The sequence below is a fragment of the Vanellus vanellus genome (genome assembly GCF_965231255.1).
Source record: "Vanellus vanellus genome assembly, chromosome: 23".
Taxonomy (NCBI): domain Eukaryota; kingdom Metazoa; phylum Chordata; class Aves; order Charadriiformes; family Charadriidae; genus Vanellus; species Vanellus vanellus.
Genome location: NC_138928.1, coordinates 5,555,243 through 5,573,012, shown reverse-complemented (window position 1 = coordinate 5,573,012; position 17,770 = coordinate 5,555,243). Strand labels below are relative to the sequence as shown.

Sequence of the window (17,770 nt, the reverse complement as noted above, 5' to 3'; positions counted from 1 at the left end):
GCCCATCAGGCTCAGACCGGCCCGTCCCTCTGCCTCTCTGCCACCCACGTTTGCTGTCCCATTTTGCCCCAGTAACCGACTGAGCACCAAAACCTCCCAGGCAGGAGCTGCCCCGGCAGCTGAGCCCTGCGATAGCGGGTCTGCGCCTGCTCAGCCGCAGCCGCCGAGGGCGACCGGCTTTATCTTGCTCTGCCATCCCTTCCACGTGCTGCAGAAATCGGGCCAAGCAGATGGCAGCGGCAGAGGCGCAGGCACGTACGGAGGGGAGCCTGCCCCGCGCCGCTCTGTGCACCGACGCCGCCCGGCTCCGACTGGAAACACGTGAGGTTTCCAGCAAAACCAGGGGTTGCGCTGGTGGCGGTGCTCTCGGCTTTCCACACCCCCCCCCAGGGCAGGGCAGCAGCCTGGGACATCACCTGCTGCCCCCTTTTTTTTTTTTTGTTTTTTTTAAAAAAAACCAACAAGTTAAACTTGCATAGGAGGAAATTGAGAAAACAAGTAAAAGTGCTGATAAAGAAATGATTGAACAGCAAATCTGAACATTGTCAAGGTATATCAAGATAGGGCCACGAAGCGGATCTGAGGGCTGGAGCCCCTCTGCTGGGAGGACAGGCTGGGAGAGGTGGGGGGGTTCAGAGAAGGCTTCGGGAGGACCTCAGAGCCCCTTCCAGTGCCTAAAGGGGCTCCAGGAGAGCTGGGGAGGGACTCTGGATCTGGGAGGGGAGCGGTGGGACGAGGGGGAACGGTTTCACACTGGCAGAGGGGAGATTCAGTCTAGATATAAGGAAGAAATCCTTTACTGTGAGCCCCCGGCGCAGGGTGCCCCGAGGAGCTGTGGCTGCCCCATCCCTGGAGGTGCTCAAGGCCGGGTTGGACGGGGCTGGGAGCAACCTGGGCTGGGGGGAGGTGGCCCTGCCCGGGGCAGGGGGTGGCACTGGGTGGTCTTTAAGGTCCCTTCCAACCCAAACCATTCTGTGATATCTAAAAGCTGATACCTTCCTGAAAAGAGAATAGAATATGAGAAGGGAACAGCAGGCAGCTGAATTCATGGTCTCTCCTTTATAAACAATTACCGTTTATTGCTAAATGTAAATAAAATCCCAGAAAGGTTTTGGAAGCTTTAGTGTTCCATATAGGACAAAGACGGTAAGCAACCAACAAAAGCCCGACATTTCCAGTCTCTCCATTGCAGTATGACAGCACCGCAGAGTATGTTCAGCAGTCGCTTCCCCGTGTCGGCGCGCTCGCGGCCCGCAGCGTCACGGAGCTGCCTTCTTCCGTTTGGAAAGCAGAAGTGGCTCTTTTGCAGTTCGAGATGGGGAGATACCCAGACCACTCGTGGCTGTTGTCTTTCACGTAGTCTGAACAGAAATATAAACTGCAAAGAACTTACGTCTGACACAAAAAAGTTTTTGCTAAAGAAAGTGCTTGAAGTACTGAAGATATAAAGATCAATATTCAATTTAGCGTGTAAAGCACTATGATTTCCTAAAAGGAAAGGAGCTTATAACTTCTCAAGAGAGACAAGTCAGTATTTTGCTTTCAGCACAACCCTGCTGGCAGCTCGCACGGGTGTATCTGCACCCGGACCCCCCCAGCCAGAAAGTCGCGGGAAGGTAAGGGAGCAGCTCACCCGTGGAGGTGTGGGTCTCACAGCCCGTGCGGGGAGTTCGGAGTCACGGGGGCTGTTATGGCAGCAGGTCGGCATCGCCAGGGGAGCACGGCAACACGCGGTTGTGGAAACACCGCGTCACATGGGTATGACATAACCGAGCCGGGTCAGACATTCTGCAGAAGGCCTGAGGCGTTTCTGAGGAAGTGCAGCTCCCCACCCCCCCACCCCCCCCCGCCCCCCCGAGAAAGGCCGCTCAGGTCGTGGCTGGATTCAGGGTGGCAGGAGGAAATTACTGAAAGGGAGAAAAACTCAGATGGGAGAAGCAACTATGAGAATTAGCCAGCTCTTGCATTTTCAATCAATTTCTTGCAACATTAAAACATATTACAATTAAAAAAAAAAAAAAAAAAAAAAGAAAGAAGCACTTTATATGTGCACATGGGACACACCCGATCTACCTTATTCTTTGCTTTAAAGCAAAGTGCAAGAGTCCTCAGCAGCACGACCATTGCGTGGGGCACGGCGAAGGGTTTGCATGCATTATGTTTACAGTGCTGTTTTTGTTTGAAAGGATAACAGTATATTTCGGTAGGTGGGATCCCCTCCAGCTGTGCGCCTCATCTACACCTGCAGAGAGATGGTGGGAAGAGCAGCACGCCACAGTTCTCTTCGAATCACGCCAGTGCAAACGCCTCCTCCTGCGGTTTCTTCCACGGGGGTCCCTTTGTCACTGGAGGAGAAGAGACCGGTCACAAACAAAGTGCTTCAAAGGTACAGATAAGTCTTTCCAGGCACTTTCCATGTGCTGTATACACGGCCTGAGGGAAGGAAACACTCACACGGAGATTAGCCCGGCTGTAGTTTCAAGGCGAGTTAAACATTCTGCCCAGATTTTTAAAAACCCACCCAGTCTGGGGGTGAATTTGAGCACTTCACTTTAGAAAAGCCCAAACCAATTCCTCCTTCAAGCACTAGAGGCTGTTTTCCCCCAGCTCATCCCTTGCTCCAGCCTCCTGGCGCCCCGCGGCTGGTTTCACCGGAGCCGTGGTTTTGGGGCAGCGGAGCCAAGCGCCTGAAGTACAATGCAGAGCCACAGTTCTCACATGTTAGATCATGTGTTAAGCTGCTGCTTTGGCATGATCTCCTGAAGAAGTGCCAAAAATGACAAAATAGTAAAAAAAGAAAAACCAAGAGGAAGGGATTTTTAAATCAATCGGCATTCTTAAGTTACGTAATAGAGCAAAGCGGGGACTTTTAGGCAAAGAAAAAAAAAAAACAAACCAAGGACAAAGTTTTCTCCTTTCCTTCCACGTTGTACGATCTAGGATGCTTCCAGCCTTCGTTTGTTCCTACCAAGGCCCCAACATCACCAGACTTCATCCCCTTTAAGGCCTGCAAAGCCCTGCTTGGAGCCCTTTTCCTACACTGGTACCACTGCAACGCCTTCCCCGCACACACTCCTACACGTGCCCAAGCACGCGGCCCCGTTAACCTGCCCTTAACCCCGCAGGTGGCATTCTCCGATCCCGTGTTTAACAGACCAGACAAACCCCCTGGGGCTGCGGTCCCAGCCGCCGGCCGGGCGATGCCAGCAGGTTGGAACAACAGCCCCCGTGAGAAATGACGCGGCAAAGGGGACAACCCCTCCTGGCCACACCGCACCTGCACGGGGGCGTTTCTGCAGCCGGGCTTAAGCACCAGCCCCGTCACATTTGGGTAATAGCCCCGGGCTGTGCGGCGTCACGCACAAAATCCACCGTGACGGGGGTGACAGATTTCCCGGTTTTGACCCCAGAGAGATGGCTCGGGGATGGGCAAGCTCAGCTTGACCCTGGCACCAGAGGAACGCTTTTCTTCCAGCCTCCAGAAAGACCCTCCAGTGGGTGTTTTGTCTTTATTAATTACAATTACACACATAACGTTCCCACCCAGACATCATTTCCAACACAACTGACACTCACCCTTCTTAGGGGTAAAATAATCCTTTGCAGCGGATGGGGAATCTGCTGTAGCAGCACTTCTGCCACGTCCGACTCCTCCTGGCTGCCCACGACCTCGCTGGAGTGGAACAAGGTTAGTGTTAGTGCACTGCCTCTCGCTGCCGGAACAAGGGCAGAAGCCCTCTAAAGGCTACGTGGTATAAAGTTATCTCTTGCTTTTCCACATGGCAAAAAAAAAGTTAAACAGAATCTATAATAATACAAGAGCAAGGAAACGATACGTGAAGATATGTGTCATATAAAGCAAAGATTTTTTTTAAGAGGAGGAAGTGAGTTCAGTCAAACTCGAGCTTTGAACCAGATGCCCAACCAGCGAAAAATTACATAGAGAAAACTTATAGAAGAAAAGAACATGACAAAAAAAAAAAGCGCTCACTTCCACAAAATGATGCAACTTTAGACCGTTTTAAGTTTTCAAAGCAGCTGGCTTGGGGGAGGATGCCAGAGATCCCCATGTACTTTGGAGGACACACGGATCCTTGGCTGGTCCCAGGAGAATAGTAGTTTTGGGTTTTGTACAAAGGTACAACAAATCTGAACGCTGAGGTAGCACAGCTCCGTGACGCTGAAGAGAAACATGTGAAAAAACAAAAGCTCCAGGTACGGGGCTGGGAGTCACCAGGGAGTCCCATTGAAGAGTTCCCCTGAACTCCAAACGAGCCTCCAGGACTGACCTGGTGTCCTGAAGAAAGAAGAAGAATGGGAGGAGGAGATGGTATTTTGGAGTGACTTTTTATAAAGGTTGAGCTTCATTTCCCACGTGAAAGCCTTCTTAGACGGTTGGATGGCATTTCCGTGGGAATCTGAAAAGAAAGAAAATCACGGTGTGAAATTCATTGAATGGCTTTTTCATAGAACTGTGATAAAGGAGCAAATTAAGTTGGGAAACGTGGGACTTAATGCGGAATCATTTCAACTCACTTCTGGGAGGAGGACTCCTTTCCGTTTCTTTTGCTCCAAGTTTGACAGATGTGCTTTTCTCTAGGGTATAAAGAGTACGCATTGCTAGGAGCACTCCGCCTTTCCTGCACAGACCGCTCACTCCTTACTCACTTTAGCAGCACTGCATTTTTTCTCTTTAAAATTGCAACGAGACACACCCCTGACACCTCCTGTACTAAGCAATCACAGTATGTTAAGCTGGTGCGTACCAAATACTGAACTCGCAATAAACACTAAGCTCCAATGAAAGCACCTTTGCATTCAGGCGCAGCTCCGCTCCAGACTCCGTTCGTTTTGTCCGTACTCGTACAACGGATGCTCGCCTTTCCGACGAGCTGGAAGCCAGAGTCGCAGCTGTAAGTCACTCTCGAATTATACACAAATTTTTCTACACCTTCGCCATCGTGCTTTCCGTTGGTAATTTGAGGAGGTGAGGAGCAGGTAATTACTGCAGGAAAGAAGGTCAACATGGGCATTGCTAAAAGCTTCAGTAATAACGCAAATGCAAAATGTTCCTTGAGTCTACCTAAAATTCTTGAAGAGAACAGACTTTTTGGACAACTGGAGATGGGCAACTAGCACTGCCTTCTGTCTCGGTCACCTCCCTTTTGTTTCTGAAGTGTTTCTGCTGCCCTGTCTTTCTCCCTCACTCCAAGGGTCACAGAAATAAACAGGCAACTTGCCACATCCTGGCTTGCGATTCCTGGAAATCTCATCCCATCACCTTCGCTGCTACCTTAGGTCATGAGAAAACGTGTTGTTCTTGTGGGAACAAAACTGCCGAAATACAGCGTCAGCAGCAAAATGGGTATTTCTCAGCTGGGGTGTTGGTGACGGATCTGCCGCATGATATCGACAAAACCAATGTGTGACGAGAGGTTTAGCCTAGACGCCAGGCTGCGGGACTACGGGACTGAAGTCAAAAGTAAGGTTGGATTAATCTTACGTTCACAAGTTGGAAGTTTACTCCATCCAACACCGTTTCCTCTAAGCTGACACTGGATGAAATGACTCCCATTTAACTTGTACCTAAGTGAAAATACACAAGAAAAGAGAAATTTGTGTAACTATCCAGAAACTGAGAACAATTCTTTTCCCCAGTAGCAGTATGATGAGGGATGTAGAAAAGGCAGTTTGCAGATCCGCGCTGGTTACCAGGAGAGCTCCTTCACCTCGCTCTCTGCCAGGATCCTCGTTAATCTATTTTTAGGCGATTCTCTCCTTTGACTCATTGCAAGGATGGGAGAAGTCGTAGCCGGCGGCTAGCCGGGCAGGCAGGGAATGCCAGACAGCGCTGAGGTTAGCTGTGGATTCCCACGTGGATGCATCGGGCTCGGATTTTGCTGCATCAGGGACTAACTGTCCCTGCCTGCTTCCTGGCGGAGAGCAGTGCTGGGACTGGGGCTGCTGGCATCCCGCGCCTTTCCCACCCCGCCGTCACCCACCAGGATGCGGTGAAGAGGTGCGGAGCTCCCTCCGAGCACACACAGCACCTCTAAAGGCCGCGGCTCAGCCCCCGGGTGCTGCCGGTCGGCCGGACCTGCTGAAACGCGCGGTGCTGGTGGCAGAGGGCGGTGCGCCAACCGCCTCCCGTGCCACCTCCTCCCCAGCGCGCTGCCTTTGGGTTGTACGGGCGTAGCCGTTCCGCTAAAGTTTTGCCCGGAGAGCAAATGACGGCAGACTGCTGGTGTACCTGCTCAGCTGGTCTCTGCAAATATCCAAATGCATCCAGGACATACGGCAGGGACAACGAGGAGCAAATGGGATCTACACTTCATTAAAGTGCCTTTTGGGGTTTGCCTGCTGGAACCTCACACATCTGGTTCTGACAGCACCGACACCTTCCCCAACCTCTGAATTAAATCCTCCTGTTCAAACAAATTCATCATTTGGACGTGATTGATAGTATCTGATCTCGATGGGATGGATAACATTATCCCTCCACCCTGATGTGTATTTCCAAAGATTAGCTGAACCCCAGCAGGGTGGGACATGCTGTCATTTCCCCGAAGTCCATCCTAAGGGAACATCTGGAGAAAACCCCTCTGTTATATTTGAAGCAGCTGCAAAGAGTGGCAGAAGCAGCCAGATGATGCCAGCCAGCTCCTGCCGGGGCGGGGAGGGATCCTCGCTGGAGCCTTAAGAGCTTAATTTTGCAAGTCAGTCTGCTGCCTGTGCGCCCCGATGGAAAGCAGGCAGACTGCGTGGGTCAGCTCACTGACCGGCGGAAAGAGTGCTTCACTGCAGTTTTCCAGCTGAACATCACAGATTTTTAAAATTCAGGCATAACCCCTTTTTATTCAATATATCTCAAATATGTTAAATTGGAGTATTTTAAGTAACCTGTTTCGAAGTCTATGGTTACAAACTGGTGGCACAGCACAGCGGGCCCTGGTGGGAATAGACACCCTGGGGCAGTTAAATTTCCTCTGGATGACACTTGACGGCAAAGACAGCCATAAATTCAGGCCGCAGGCCCTTCCCTCCAGCTGTGCTATTCCTTCCCAGCCCACAGCTGTAATTCAAGTGGGAAAAGCAGCCGCACGCTCTGCCCTCGGAGCCGCACCGTAGGAGTGGTGTATGGTGAAACAGCAGCCCAGCCCGTGTCCACAAGTTGGACTGGAGTCCATTGCACTGGACCGGAGTTTGTATTCCGGCATCGGCACCGGCGTGCCGCAGCTCGGGGCATTGCCCCGCGACTCACCCGTCTTCGCAGAACACGTTCACTCTTGCACCGAACTGCAGGTCGGTGAGAGCGACCATCCTGCCCCCGGGCAGCGCTCCCGGCTCCCCGCAGGACCTCCCTGCCGGAGAAGAAGCCAGCGTTAGCGGTAACGGGCAGCGATGGAGAGATAAAAAAGCCTGAATAAGGGACAGACTTAGAGGGTTATACCCAAAGGTACCACAGCGTTTTACTTCCCGCGTGTCACAGCCGGGCTGGCAGGAGCCGGAATCCGCTGCAGGTGAAGGTGTGGATCCCCGTCAGGGCTCCCCGCTCGCAGCGGCGAGCATCTCGCCGGAGGGCAGGGGAGAATATTGGCAGATATATTTCCATGTCAATAGATTGGCAGTGAGTTACTCGACTGCGACAAATGTATTGCTGCCACATCGTCGGTCTTAACATTACATGGATTTCACCAAGAAACGTGTTTTGTCTTCATTTTGAAGTTCAACACCAGAATTGCAAATTGGCATTTGTCCTGTGCGTATGCTATGTCCCGATGTGGACATATTTACTAACATGAAAATCAAAACAGATCTGTCCATGCCAGCAGAAAATGAAAAAAAAAAACCCAAACGGAACACTATTGATGCTCCTGCAGTTCAGTCCTACATATTAATGTCAAGGAATACCCACCTAATTTTGCATTAAGCATGTAGCTGTGGGGATGATAACGGCCCGGCCGCATCTCAGCAGGCGGGTTGGGAGCAGCTACCTGACCTGCTCCAAACTCCCCAGCTGCTTTGCGGCGAGCGGAGCGGAGCGGAGCGGAGATACTCACTCCTGCAGAGCTCAGCAGCTTCCGACCACTCCAGGTTTTCAAGGCAAGTGCTGGTGGGGGAACTTTCCGAGGTGTTCTCGTAGCCGGGGCGGCAGACGTAGCTCACGTTGGTCCCAACAGGAAAGAAATTAATCCTCTCGTCCTCCTTGGACAGGGCAGCAAACCGCAGCCTTGTCGGGACAGCGCAGCTCCCTGGCAGGCAAGGAGAGCGGTCCTGAGAGAGCCGCCCGCCGGGAGGCACGTGAAATAAACCTTGGCGTTACCGAAACGCTCTCACTAAGGCGCTTTTGGAAAGCTCCTCGCGTTCATCGCAGGCGACTTCTGTTTTCATACCGGGCTGCTACCCCGCCGACCGCATCGTTTGCAAAATGCAGATGGAGCTGCGTTAACTGCACAGGCAAAGGTGTTAGTGGGAAAGAAGCCGCCTCATGCACGTGCAGCGGGGGCTCGGGAGACCCGCGAGCATCCTGGGCTCCGGCCACCCTCCGACTGACCCCCGCGACGGCGGGCGGGGAGCCCACACCCATCGCGGCTCAGGGAGGGGGGGTTGTACCTGGCCAGGAGAGGTGGTGCCACCGCAGAGCGGCCGCTGAAAGGGACAGAAATTTTTAAGCCAAGCGAGAGGCAGAGGAGGGAGCGGCGTTTCAGAGAAAGGAGGTATTTACGGCCGCAGGGCTCGGGCAGCTGTGACCAGCGCGCGCCGGGCAGGCACACCACCATGTCCGACCTCCCAGGGATTTTGATGGCGCCTTCGATGCACGTGTACGTCACTTTGGATCCAACGGGGAAGCTGCTGGCCTGCTCGTCGCTGGACGGTCTGGAGTGGGTCATGCGAGGTGGGGGCCCACAGTCACCTGCAGCAGGAGAAGACCCCCTCGGGTGAGGACCCCGTTGTTCCCTGACCCCTTCCCAGCCCCAACGAGCATCCCAGGAGCGTAGCTGGGCTTGCCCAGGCTCTCCCTCCAGGCAAAGGCACCAGGAGGGGCTGCATCCCTGAGAGCATCCCTGAGAGCATCCAGCAATGGGTTTGGGGTGGTGGCATCCCCCTCCCCAGCCCCTGAACAGCAAAGGTGGGACCTGGGCAGGTCTCGCCGGTCCTCCCCACACATCCCCGTACTCACTGCGAGCCGCAGGCATGCCGAGGAGCCCCAGCACGGCCAGGAGCAGCACGGGGCGGGCAGACCCCTGTGCCGCAGCGGGCGCCCCGCAGCTCAGGGTGCCGGGGTGCTTCCCCCGTCCTGGTTCTGCAGACTTCATTGCAGCAATTTCTGTGCTCCTCTGTCGAGCACCGCCGGCTCCAAGGGGCTGCTTCTGAAGCTGGGAGGAGATGCAGCACGGCAGGCTCGGCCAAGCCTCTGGAGCAGTGGAAACCTTTCCAGAACACCCACGGAGCTAAACCCTTTGTCAGGGACACGGAGAGCAGCCAGGGGCGGGGACAACTGTCATCCACAGCCCCGGGTAAAGCCTCCTGGTCCTCCTGCCTCACCATAAGGGATGGGGGAATAACTCAACCCACTGACCTGAGACTGGCAGGGAGCACTGACTGGCACAATTTTAGCAAAACGAAATGCTACCAGAGCAGACAAGACCCCCCCCAGCCCCAGGCTGTATCCAGGGTAGGAAAATGCCTACTTAGTCATTTGCTGGCAGGTAACGCAGCACTGATCTTCCATAAGCAGAGTTAGTGAAACAAAAAATAAAAGCGTTATCCTTTTCATTTGTTAATTTTTTTCTTGATTGCCTGACTCATCTGTAATTAGGAATGGGTGTGAGTGAATACATCTGTGCACTGACTAACGCTCCGAAATATCCCGTCTGACATCAGTCAAGACTACTCAGACACACTCTTAGACACGTGCAGAACACCCAGTTCTTATTCATGCTTATGGGTTTCGAGCCTTGCACGGGGAGATAAGACACTTTGTGCTTGCAGCCCCAGGGGAGCCCAGTGCGGAGGAGAGCGAGGTCTCACACCAGGAGGACGCAGTCCTGCTCTCCTTGTGGCACGGGGAGAGCCAGAGTGGGGCTGAGAGTGCCTCTCATCGCAGATCTCCCCACCGGGAGGTGGTGAAGCACAGGGTGCACTATCAAAGCATCTTTCTGTGTAAAGGTGGGAGGCACCATCTCCTCCCTGGGTTTTGTGCTTTAGGCTCTTTTAACATTTAAAGCAACTCTAATAACTCATAGAAGCAGACATCTGGCTATGATATACCGCCACAAATTGCTTGTGCAGGAGCCGACTGCTCCCGCTTCTCCCACCGAGCCCGGGCAGCAGCACGCTGCTGTGCTGCACGGTGCCCTCAGCCCCGTGGCTGCCTGCCCTGCCGTGCCATGCCGTGCCCTGCCGTGCCCTGCCGTGCCCACTGCGGGTCCCCAGCGCCCCGAGGACCATCCCGGGCTGCCAGGGCTCGGCTCTCTATTGGAACAACCGTTGGACCACACTGGAAATCTGCCTAATTTACAGCCAGCGTGAGAGATTACAAGACAGCCATGGTTACACCTGCTTCTTTATTTAATCCTGAAGGGAAGGAGTGATTGCTGCATCACGGAGCTTCGTAAATTGATCCTTGTTTATTGAGTAATAAGAACAATCTTTGCTGCCTGATTCTCTGCACTTAAACTTACAACGTTTATTCTTAGCATTTGCTTGCCAGAAATAGGGACAGGGAAGATGACACCACCACAGATATCTGTCGAGTACAGTGCTGGGCCAGAAACCTGTTGCCGGCTTTAAATCCAGGGGTAAGCGAATAGAAGCCTTTACAAAGGCACTTCTCGCATGTCACTGCCCGTAACTAGACGAATAGAAATCACGAGCTAGATTAACAGGAAATCACGTAGTTAAACACTCACTTCACTGCTATTTCTGAGCAGAAGCAGCAGGTAGTGCTGTGCCAGGCTGCGGTCGGTAGGGGCAGGGGGAGCGGCATTGCGCACACCACCGGCGGAAAATCACAGCAGAGGTCGGACACTCATCTCTGCTGGGAGTTCACTTCCCTCAACTTCAGTGCCCCTTCTATCAGCTTAGCACAGTTTATTCAGTGACTCAAAGCAACTCAATTTAGTTTCTTACTATGCTTCATAAAATAAAATGTGAATCAACATGTTTGTGAAATATCAAATCGAGCTTGCCAGATTTAAGGAAAAAAGCAAAAATCTCTCTATGCTCTGGCATCTAGCATGGAAAAAGCAGTCTCCCGTACACTGGTTATTGTTTCTCTGGCTATATGCACGCAAGCATGAACCATAAAGTCGCCGACAGCCTTCTCATAGGTACTGTGACGACACGAACTGTGTGTTCACCAAAGGAAAGGTGATCATTACAGTGCATTACAGGACTCACTTGTCCAAGTTGTCTAGTTCCACCTTTAGTTTTTTAATCTCCAGAAACAGTTTTTGTATTTCCAGTAGAGTTTTCACTTCTGCTATAGGCACACCGCATTCAAAGACCGTTCTAAGGTAACGAACCTCTTCACATACATCAGCATCACCTTCCTTCTTCTGTTAAAAAGTAAAACAATCCAAACACAACCCAGAAAGAAGCGTGTAAGTTTGCAGTGCAGCAGACGGAGAGCCACCCACTCCTCAGCTCTGAGCCTCAACTCCTGTCCCGTTTGCCAGGCACTGCCCCAACGCAGCCGGCGTCCCCCACTGGTACCATAAACCAAGAGCTTTTAAGAAGTTCAAACAGTTATTTTTTGTAGTGGAAGTCAGGCAGTGCCTATCCAGGAACCCAGTCAGGCTATGGCACTTACACACTTGGGCAGCGGTGTCCAGCTGCCGTCAGGCAAGCACGTGGCTGTCCAAGAATCTTCTGAAGCCATGTCTCCATCCTCTGAAAAGTGGTATCCATGAAGGCATTCAAAAGTGACAGTCACGTTTGTTTGGTACCACATTTTACCACCCAAAGGGCTTTTCAGCCTTCCGTTGGCCACTTGTGGTTGGGGACACAGAACTGAAAGGAAAACCCACAGCAGAAGGCAGCTCAGCAAGAGGGTTGTCATGACGTAGGTAGAAAAAAAAACGAAGAAATTTGTGAAGACTGAGCCAGTACAGGCGAACTTAAACCTGTGGAGGTGTGAAACCAAACATCAAAGCACAGATACTTCCCCAGGCCCTGCAAGAGGGGAGGGTGAAGGTCAGAACAGTGCCGAGCGGAGTTATACATCGGCTGTTTTCTGACAGCGTCTCGGCCCAGGCAGCCCCATGCAGGAGTCTGCAGAGCGACCTTTGCCGGTAAGAATGCGCACTGAAGACAAAGTCAATAGTGATGGTGTCTCCTGACCTGTCTTAGAGCCTCCTTTATACAGGGCTGTCAAGCAAAATTCAGCTGTTGCCTGGTAAACATCAGCTGTTCCTCCTGCAACGAGGGGAAGGCACCGGGGAGCCCCGAGGGCGGACGCAGCTACGCACCGCTGCCCCCCGACATCTGCAGCGGCGCGGGGGCCACTGGCTCGGCTGCCGGCTGGTACCCACCCGGCTGGCAGGTGGGCAGCGGAGGGTGCCAGGCGCCGTCGGCCAGGCACCGGCTCTCGGCAGCGCCGCGCAGCACGAAGCCTTCGTCACAGGAGAACCGCACGTCCGCCCCGTAGGGAAACGTGAACCTCCGCGGAGTCATCCTCGCCCTCTCGACCGCGGGCTTGGGGCAGCGAACCACTGCGGGAAGAGAGCAGAGGGGGGTTCGGCCGCTGCCCTTCCCCGGGGACAACGGGGAAGTGGGTCAGGGGGAGCAGAGCCGCTCTTCCCGACCGCCTGACGGCCGTCCGCGTAGCAGACCCTGCCGGTCCCCGGTGTTACTGAGCGGGTCGTGGCGCTGAGACCGTCGCACAGGAGCTGGGGGAGCCGCCCGCTCGTTAAGCGGCTCTGGGTTTGGAGCTCCTGGACCAGGGCGGGTAACGGGGCTGGGACTTACCCCCAGCACCGTCCCCAGCTCCTGGCTTCAGCCTGATCCCGTACGGGGAAACGACTCACCCCTGCACTCCGGGGCAGGTCCGCTCCACGCCAGGTTCACCCCATCGTCGGAGGTGCAGTAGATGGAGGTGTCCCCAATGAGGGACAGACCCTCCGCACAGCTGTACTTTACTTCTAAGCCATAGGGGAACTGCTCCACTCTCAAGCCAGAGTGCTGCCCGTTGGGGATTTTTGGAGGGGGACCACAAACTACAGGAGGATAGGGAAAGGAAAAATTAAGATTTTCTTAGTTCGGGCAGGGAGAGAAGTGCAGGAAAGTAACAGGAGAAGCCAGTTCTTGATGTTTATACTTCAGGCTGGTCTCCCCAAAGTCCTCCTTGCTGCTTGCCAGGTTTGGCACTGGCTCTGCCAGTGTTCCCAGGCTGACCCAGCTCACCACCCCGGCATGGCACAGCCCTAGGACCTCAGTGTGGACCTCCCCCCCCTCCCCTTCAGCCGACATTCCCTTATCCCCTCCTCTTTTCCGTAAGAAATATATCCTGCTCATAAACGGGGTCAGGGAATTGTAAGTATCGTAAACCCCTTGAACGGTCCTCTGAGAAATGGCTACAAGTCCCATTACTCAAGACATTAAATCAATTACAATTTAGATAGAAAATTAAAACGTTAAAGCCATTTAATGCTGTGACTTGGACCCCTTCTCCTAACGCCACTGTCTCCGAGAAGTGACGCTCAGGTTACGCGATTTTCTCACTGCTGTTCCTACCCGCTGCAGAGATGCCATTCCCAGCACCCACCGTCCGCGCTCACCCTTGTCGCAGTACGGCACCGGGGGTCTCCACGTCCCGTCAGACCAGCACTGGATCCTCTGGCTGCCCCTCAGCACGTACCCGGGGTCACACTGAAATTCCACCTGCTGCCCAAAGGTGTATTCGGCTTTCCCGGGGCTGATCTCTCTGCCGTGCCAGACGGTCGGACTGGGACACTGCGCCTCTGAGGGACACCCGCATCAGAAAGAGCTTCCGTGGTTGGGCTCAGGAGGGGAGAGCGGGAGACATTTGCACCGGGGGGTTTTCCCATGGTGGTGGCTTGCTGACCCCGAGAACCTGCCAGGCGGCCTGTTACTGCTGACAGACGTCTCTAACCGGACCTGGCATGCTCAGGGATGGTAATTATGTGATAACAACCATTCATCTTGGAAGGCAGAAGGATCTGAGCCCTGTGATTAGCTGTGAATTGTGCTGAAGGGATGGTGCCTTGCTAGCTGCATCACTGCGTCATTGTTTGAACAGCTAAATAATCAGCGTGAGTTGCAGCTATTTCTTTTCAGCCATGCCACCCTTTGAAAAGCAAAATTATCATTAACGAGAGCTAAAGCACGGCTCAATAAAGTCCTTATGGCACAGCACCACTAGCGGGTATTTCCAAAACAATGTTATTTCCACATCATTAAATTGATGCTTTGCTGGAACAGCGAAGGGAATGGTGTACTTACTCTGGCAAAGCTTCGGGATTACGGACCATGTGAAATTTTTAAGGCAAGTAATTACTGGGGAGACTTCGGGGAGCAAAGTGTATCCGGATCTGCAGAAGTAGGTCACGGTCGTCCCGACTGGAAACGAGTGCTGAGGGTTTCGGTCCGCGTAATCGACGGCAGGAGGGTAGGGACAGTGACCTGGTGCCAGAGCAGGGACAACACGGACCCTCAGAGGTGGGAGGTCTCCCCCGCAGACGCGCTGGGGACGAAGCTGAGCCCTGCCTCGGGGGGAGCCCAGCCTGCCCCTCGCGCGAGCGTAGAAACCCAGAGAGAAGCGAGGGACAGCAGTGACCCTCAGCATCGCTGGGGGGGGGACACACCGAAATGGAAAAAATAATGGTGAAATATTCACCAAAGGATGCGGTGAATCTAATGAGTCTTTATTCTTGTACACTTTTGCGTCTCCCGGGGGCCACCCTGCAGTCAGGTGGGACAGCCTGATGCGGCCAGCCCGGCCGCGACACCCAGGGGCCATGAAAGAGCAGAGGGGATCACAGAATTGGGTTTTTTGGAAGGGACCTTTAAGATCACCAAGTCCAAGCATTAACCCAGCACTGCCAACTTACCCCTAACCCACGTCCCTCAGCACCACGTCTCCCCGGCTGTTAAACACCCCCAGGGACGGCGACCCCACCGCTGCCCTGGGCAGCCCGTGCCGGTGCTTGACAACCCTTTCGGTGAAGAAATTCTTCCTAATATCCATCCTAAACCTCCCCTGGCGCAACTTGAGGCCATTTCCTCTTGTCCCATCGCCTGTTCCCTGGGAGAAGAGACCAACCCCCCCTTGCTACCCCCTCCTTTCCGGGAGCTGTTGAGGGCGGTAAGGTATGCCCCGAATCCTGCCACCAAACCTCAGACAGCGCAGCTCACCGTGGTGCCCATCCTCCAACCCCTCTCCTGCGCCCACTGCACGTTCTTTTAGTGGAATACGAGCAGGCACTCGCACATGGGGGGTGAGGTGAGGAGAAAAGAGCTGTGTGCGTACCAAGGGTGCAGGCGGGCACCCGTGGATACCATTTGCCGTTGCCCAGGCACCGCACGGTGGTGGTGGTGGCACTCAGGGGGACGTAGCCGGCGTCGCACTCGAGCGTGGCCGTGCTGCCGTAGGTGAAGTTCTGTGCAGGTTTCAGCTGTCCGTGTGCGATGTCTGGGACGGGACACTGAACCTCTGTGGATCACCAAACAAAAAGGGCCTTTTAGGGTTATTCTTCCTGAATACAGTTACGGTGACCAACTGTCAGTGCACCTCTGTCCGGCAGGAGAAGACAAGCCGGTTTAACAGATGCAGCAGCCGAGGCAGAGACCTCAGGGATTAATAAGCGTGCTTGAGCAGCCATCGTCAGCAGGACTCCAAACGTGTAGCGTTTCCCTTACACACAATCAAACACTATTTCTGCCCTTTCCCGATAGCACGCGCTCCAGGCGGTTGCAGTCCAAGTCCTGCGCACTCAGGAGTGGGGTGACCCCGGGGTGCTGGCGCCCCATCTCCAGCTTTACAACAAACAAGAGGCTCTCCAACAACCGCATAACCCCTATCACACGCGTACATCACTGACGTCCCAACAAAACACTTTTTTTGTCCATCTACCGTATCTCCCGTGAGAAATATTTTGGGGCTGGTCACAAACCGTAATGACAGAGAAAAACAAACTAAAGGCGGGTATAACTGGGATTTCCTCATGCCTTACAATAGATGCTGGCAGGTCACCAAGACACAGCACGCCTCCTAAAATCGTGCCCGGTTCCCACCCCGGTACGGCAGCATCCCAGAGGCAACGCCACACCTGCACCGTGTCAGGGCAGCGCGGGCGACGCTGCCTTGGATACCCGTACCCATGGAAAGAGTGTCTCCGTACGTGTCTCCCCAGGCCCCAGCTTAGGTAGCGACACACCATTGGCAACGTTTAGATTTGGAAAATGGACTAAGCACTGTGAATTTAAAAAAAAAAAAAAAATAAAAAATTAAAAAAGGGTGTAAAGGTGGTACTGGCAGCCGGGGGGCAGCAGATGCCTCTGCAGGGGGGTGCTGGGGAAGCTGTGCACACTGGAGAAGTTGCTCAAATGACCCATTTTTAAAGGAACTGTCAGCTTCCACTCAGAAGCTGCAAGTTGTTCCCCTTCCTAGAGACATCAGTGTGCACCCCCCACTTCTGTACTGCAGCCAGTCCGCGGGCTGCACGACAATTCACCAGCTTCCTTCAAGACACCTACAGGCTGCCTCAGCACTTAAGCATCGACCTTGGTGTCAACCTGATACCGCTCAAATTGCTAACTGTGACCTTTTTAATTAATTGGTAAAAACTATGACCCATCTAATTGACTCTCCCCACCTTAGCACCGTCCGCATCTTTGAGCCCCAGACCGTAAGGACATCCCCCGACCCACCCTGGGAACCACTTCTCAGCTACCGCACGGGTGACGGAGGCGAAGGGTGAGATGTACTCCCTGCCGCGCGAGTTCCAAACCCCAGAGCAGAAGTTCTGCCGACAGGAGACCCGAGCGCGGGCTGTCCCAGGGACCAGCTCGTAGCCTCCGAGCCAGCTGTCCTCAACACCGGTCCTGGGGAGGATCCGTACCCCAACGTAAGACTTCTGAAAAGCGTTGGGAATTTGGGGTGGCTCTCTGCAAGTATCTAGAGGTGCAGCCGAAGAGGAGAAACGGGCAATTAGCAGCAGCCGCTGAGCTCAGATCATCCTTACAAGAACATCAGGCACAGAGAGAGGATAGCGGCGCTTCAGGCAGAGGAAGGTCTCCTGCTGAATTTTACTGACCCGATCGTTACATATTCGGTCCGTAAGCAGAGCTGAGCCACAGAAGCAAAGAGAGCGAGCAGGGGAGCGACACTCACCGAGACCCCCGGCCGCCCGCAGCACAAGCGCCACCACTGCCAGGAGCTGCCCCGGCCCGCGGAGAAACACCGGCATGGTGCGGGAGCTGCCGGGACCGCGGCGTGGGATGGCGAGAGCCTCTCCCTGCCCAGAGCCCGCCGCGGCGCGCCGGGGAAGGGGAAGCAGCTGTGGGAAGTTGGGGACAGGCCGGGCAAGCCACGCTGACACTGCCACCCCCCAGCCCTTCTGACCCGGCCGCGGCGAGGGCTGCCCCCCCCCGCGCTCTCCAGCCAGGATGCGCCGTGGGACAGAACGCTGCTCCGCCTCCTTCCCCGGCGGGGACAGCGGGAATAAGGGTGTTTTGCAGCTAGAACCGCTCTGCAGCATCCTGGCCTCGTGTCCGACGCGCTGGGAGCTGCGGTGGGTGCGCTGGG

At 54.2% G+C, this 17,770-nt stretch overlaps 1 protein-coding gene across 1 annotated transcript; it reads right to left on the bottom strand.

The window, feature by feature from the left end:
* Positions 1-4,818: 4,818 nt before the first annotated feature.
* Positions 4,819-17,432, bottom strand: LOC309680858 (complement receptor type 1-like; the record flags this gene model as incomplete). Its single annotated transcript, XM_082494609.1, has 11 exons — positions 4,819-4,892; positions 5,504-5,586; positions 7,262-7,361; positions 8,061-8,252; positions 8,726-8,914; positions 12,346-12,420; positions 12,474-12,716; positions 13,032-13,220; positions 13,782-13,964; positions 15,494-15,676; positions 17,357-17,432. The coding sequence occupies 11 exons, from the start codon at positions 17,430-17,432 to the stop codon at positions 4,819-4,821; spliced, it is 1,587 nt and encodes a 528-aa protein (XP_082350735.1).
* Between the last annotated feature and the right edge of the window lie 338 nt (positions 17,433-17,770).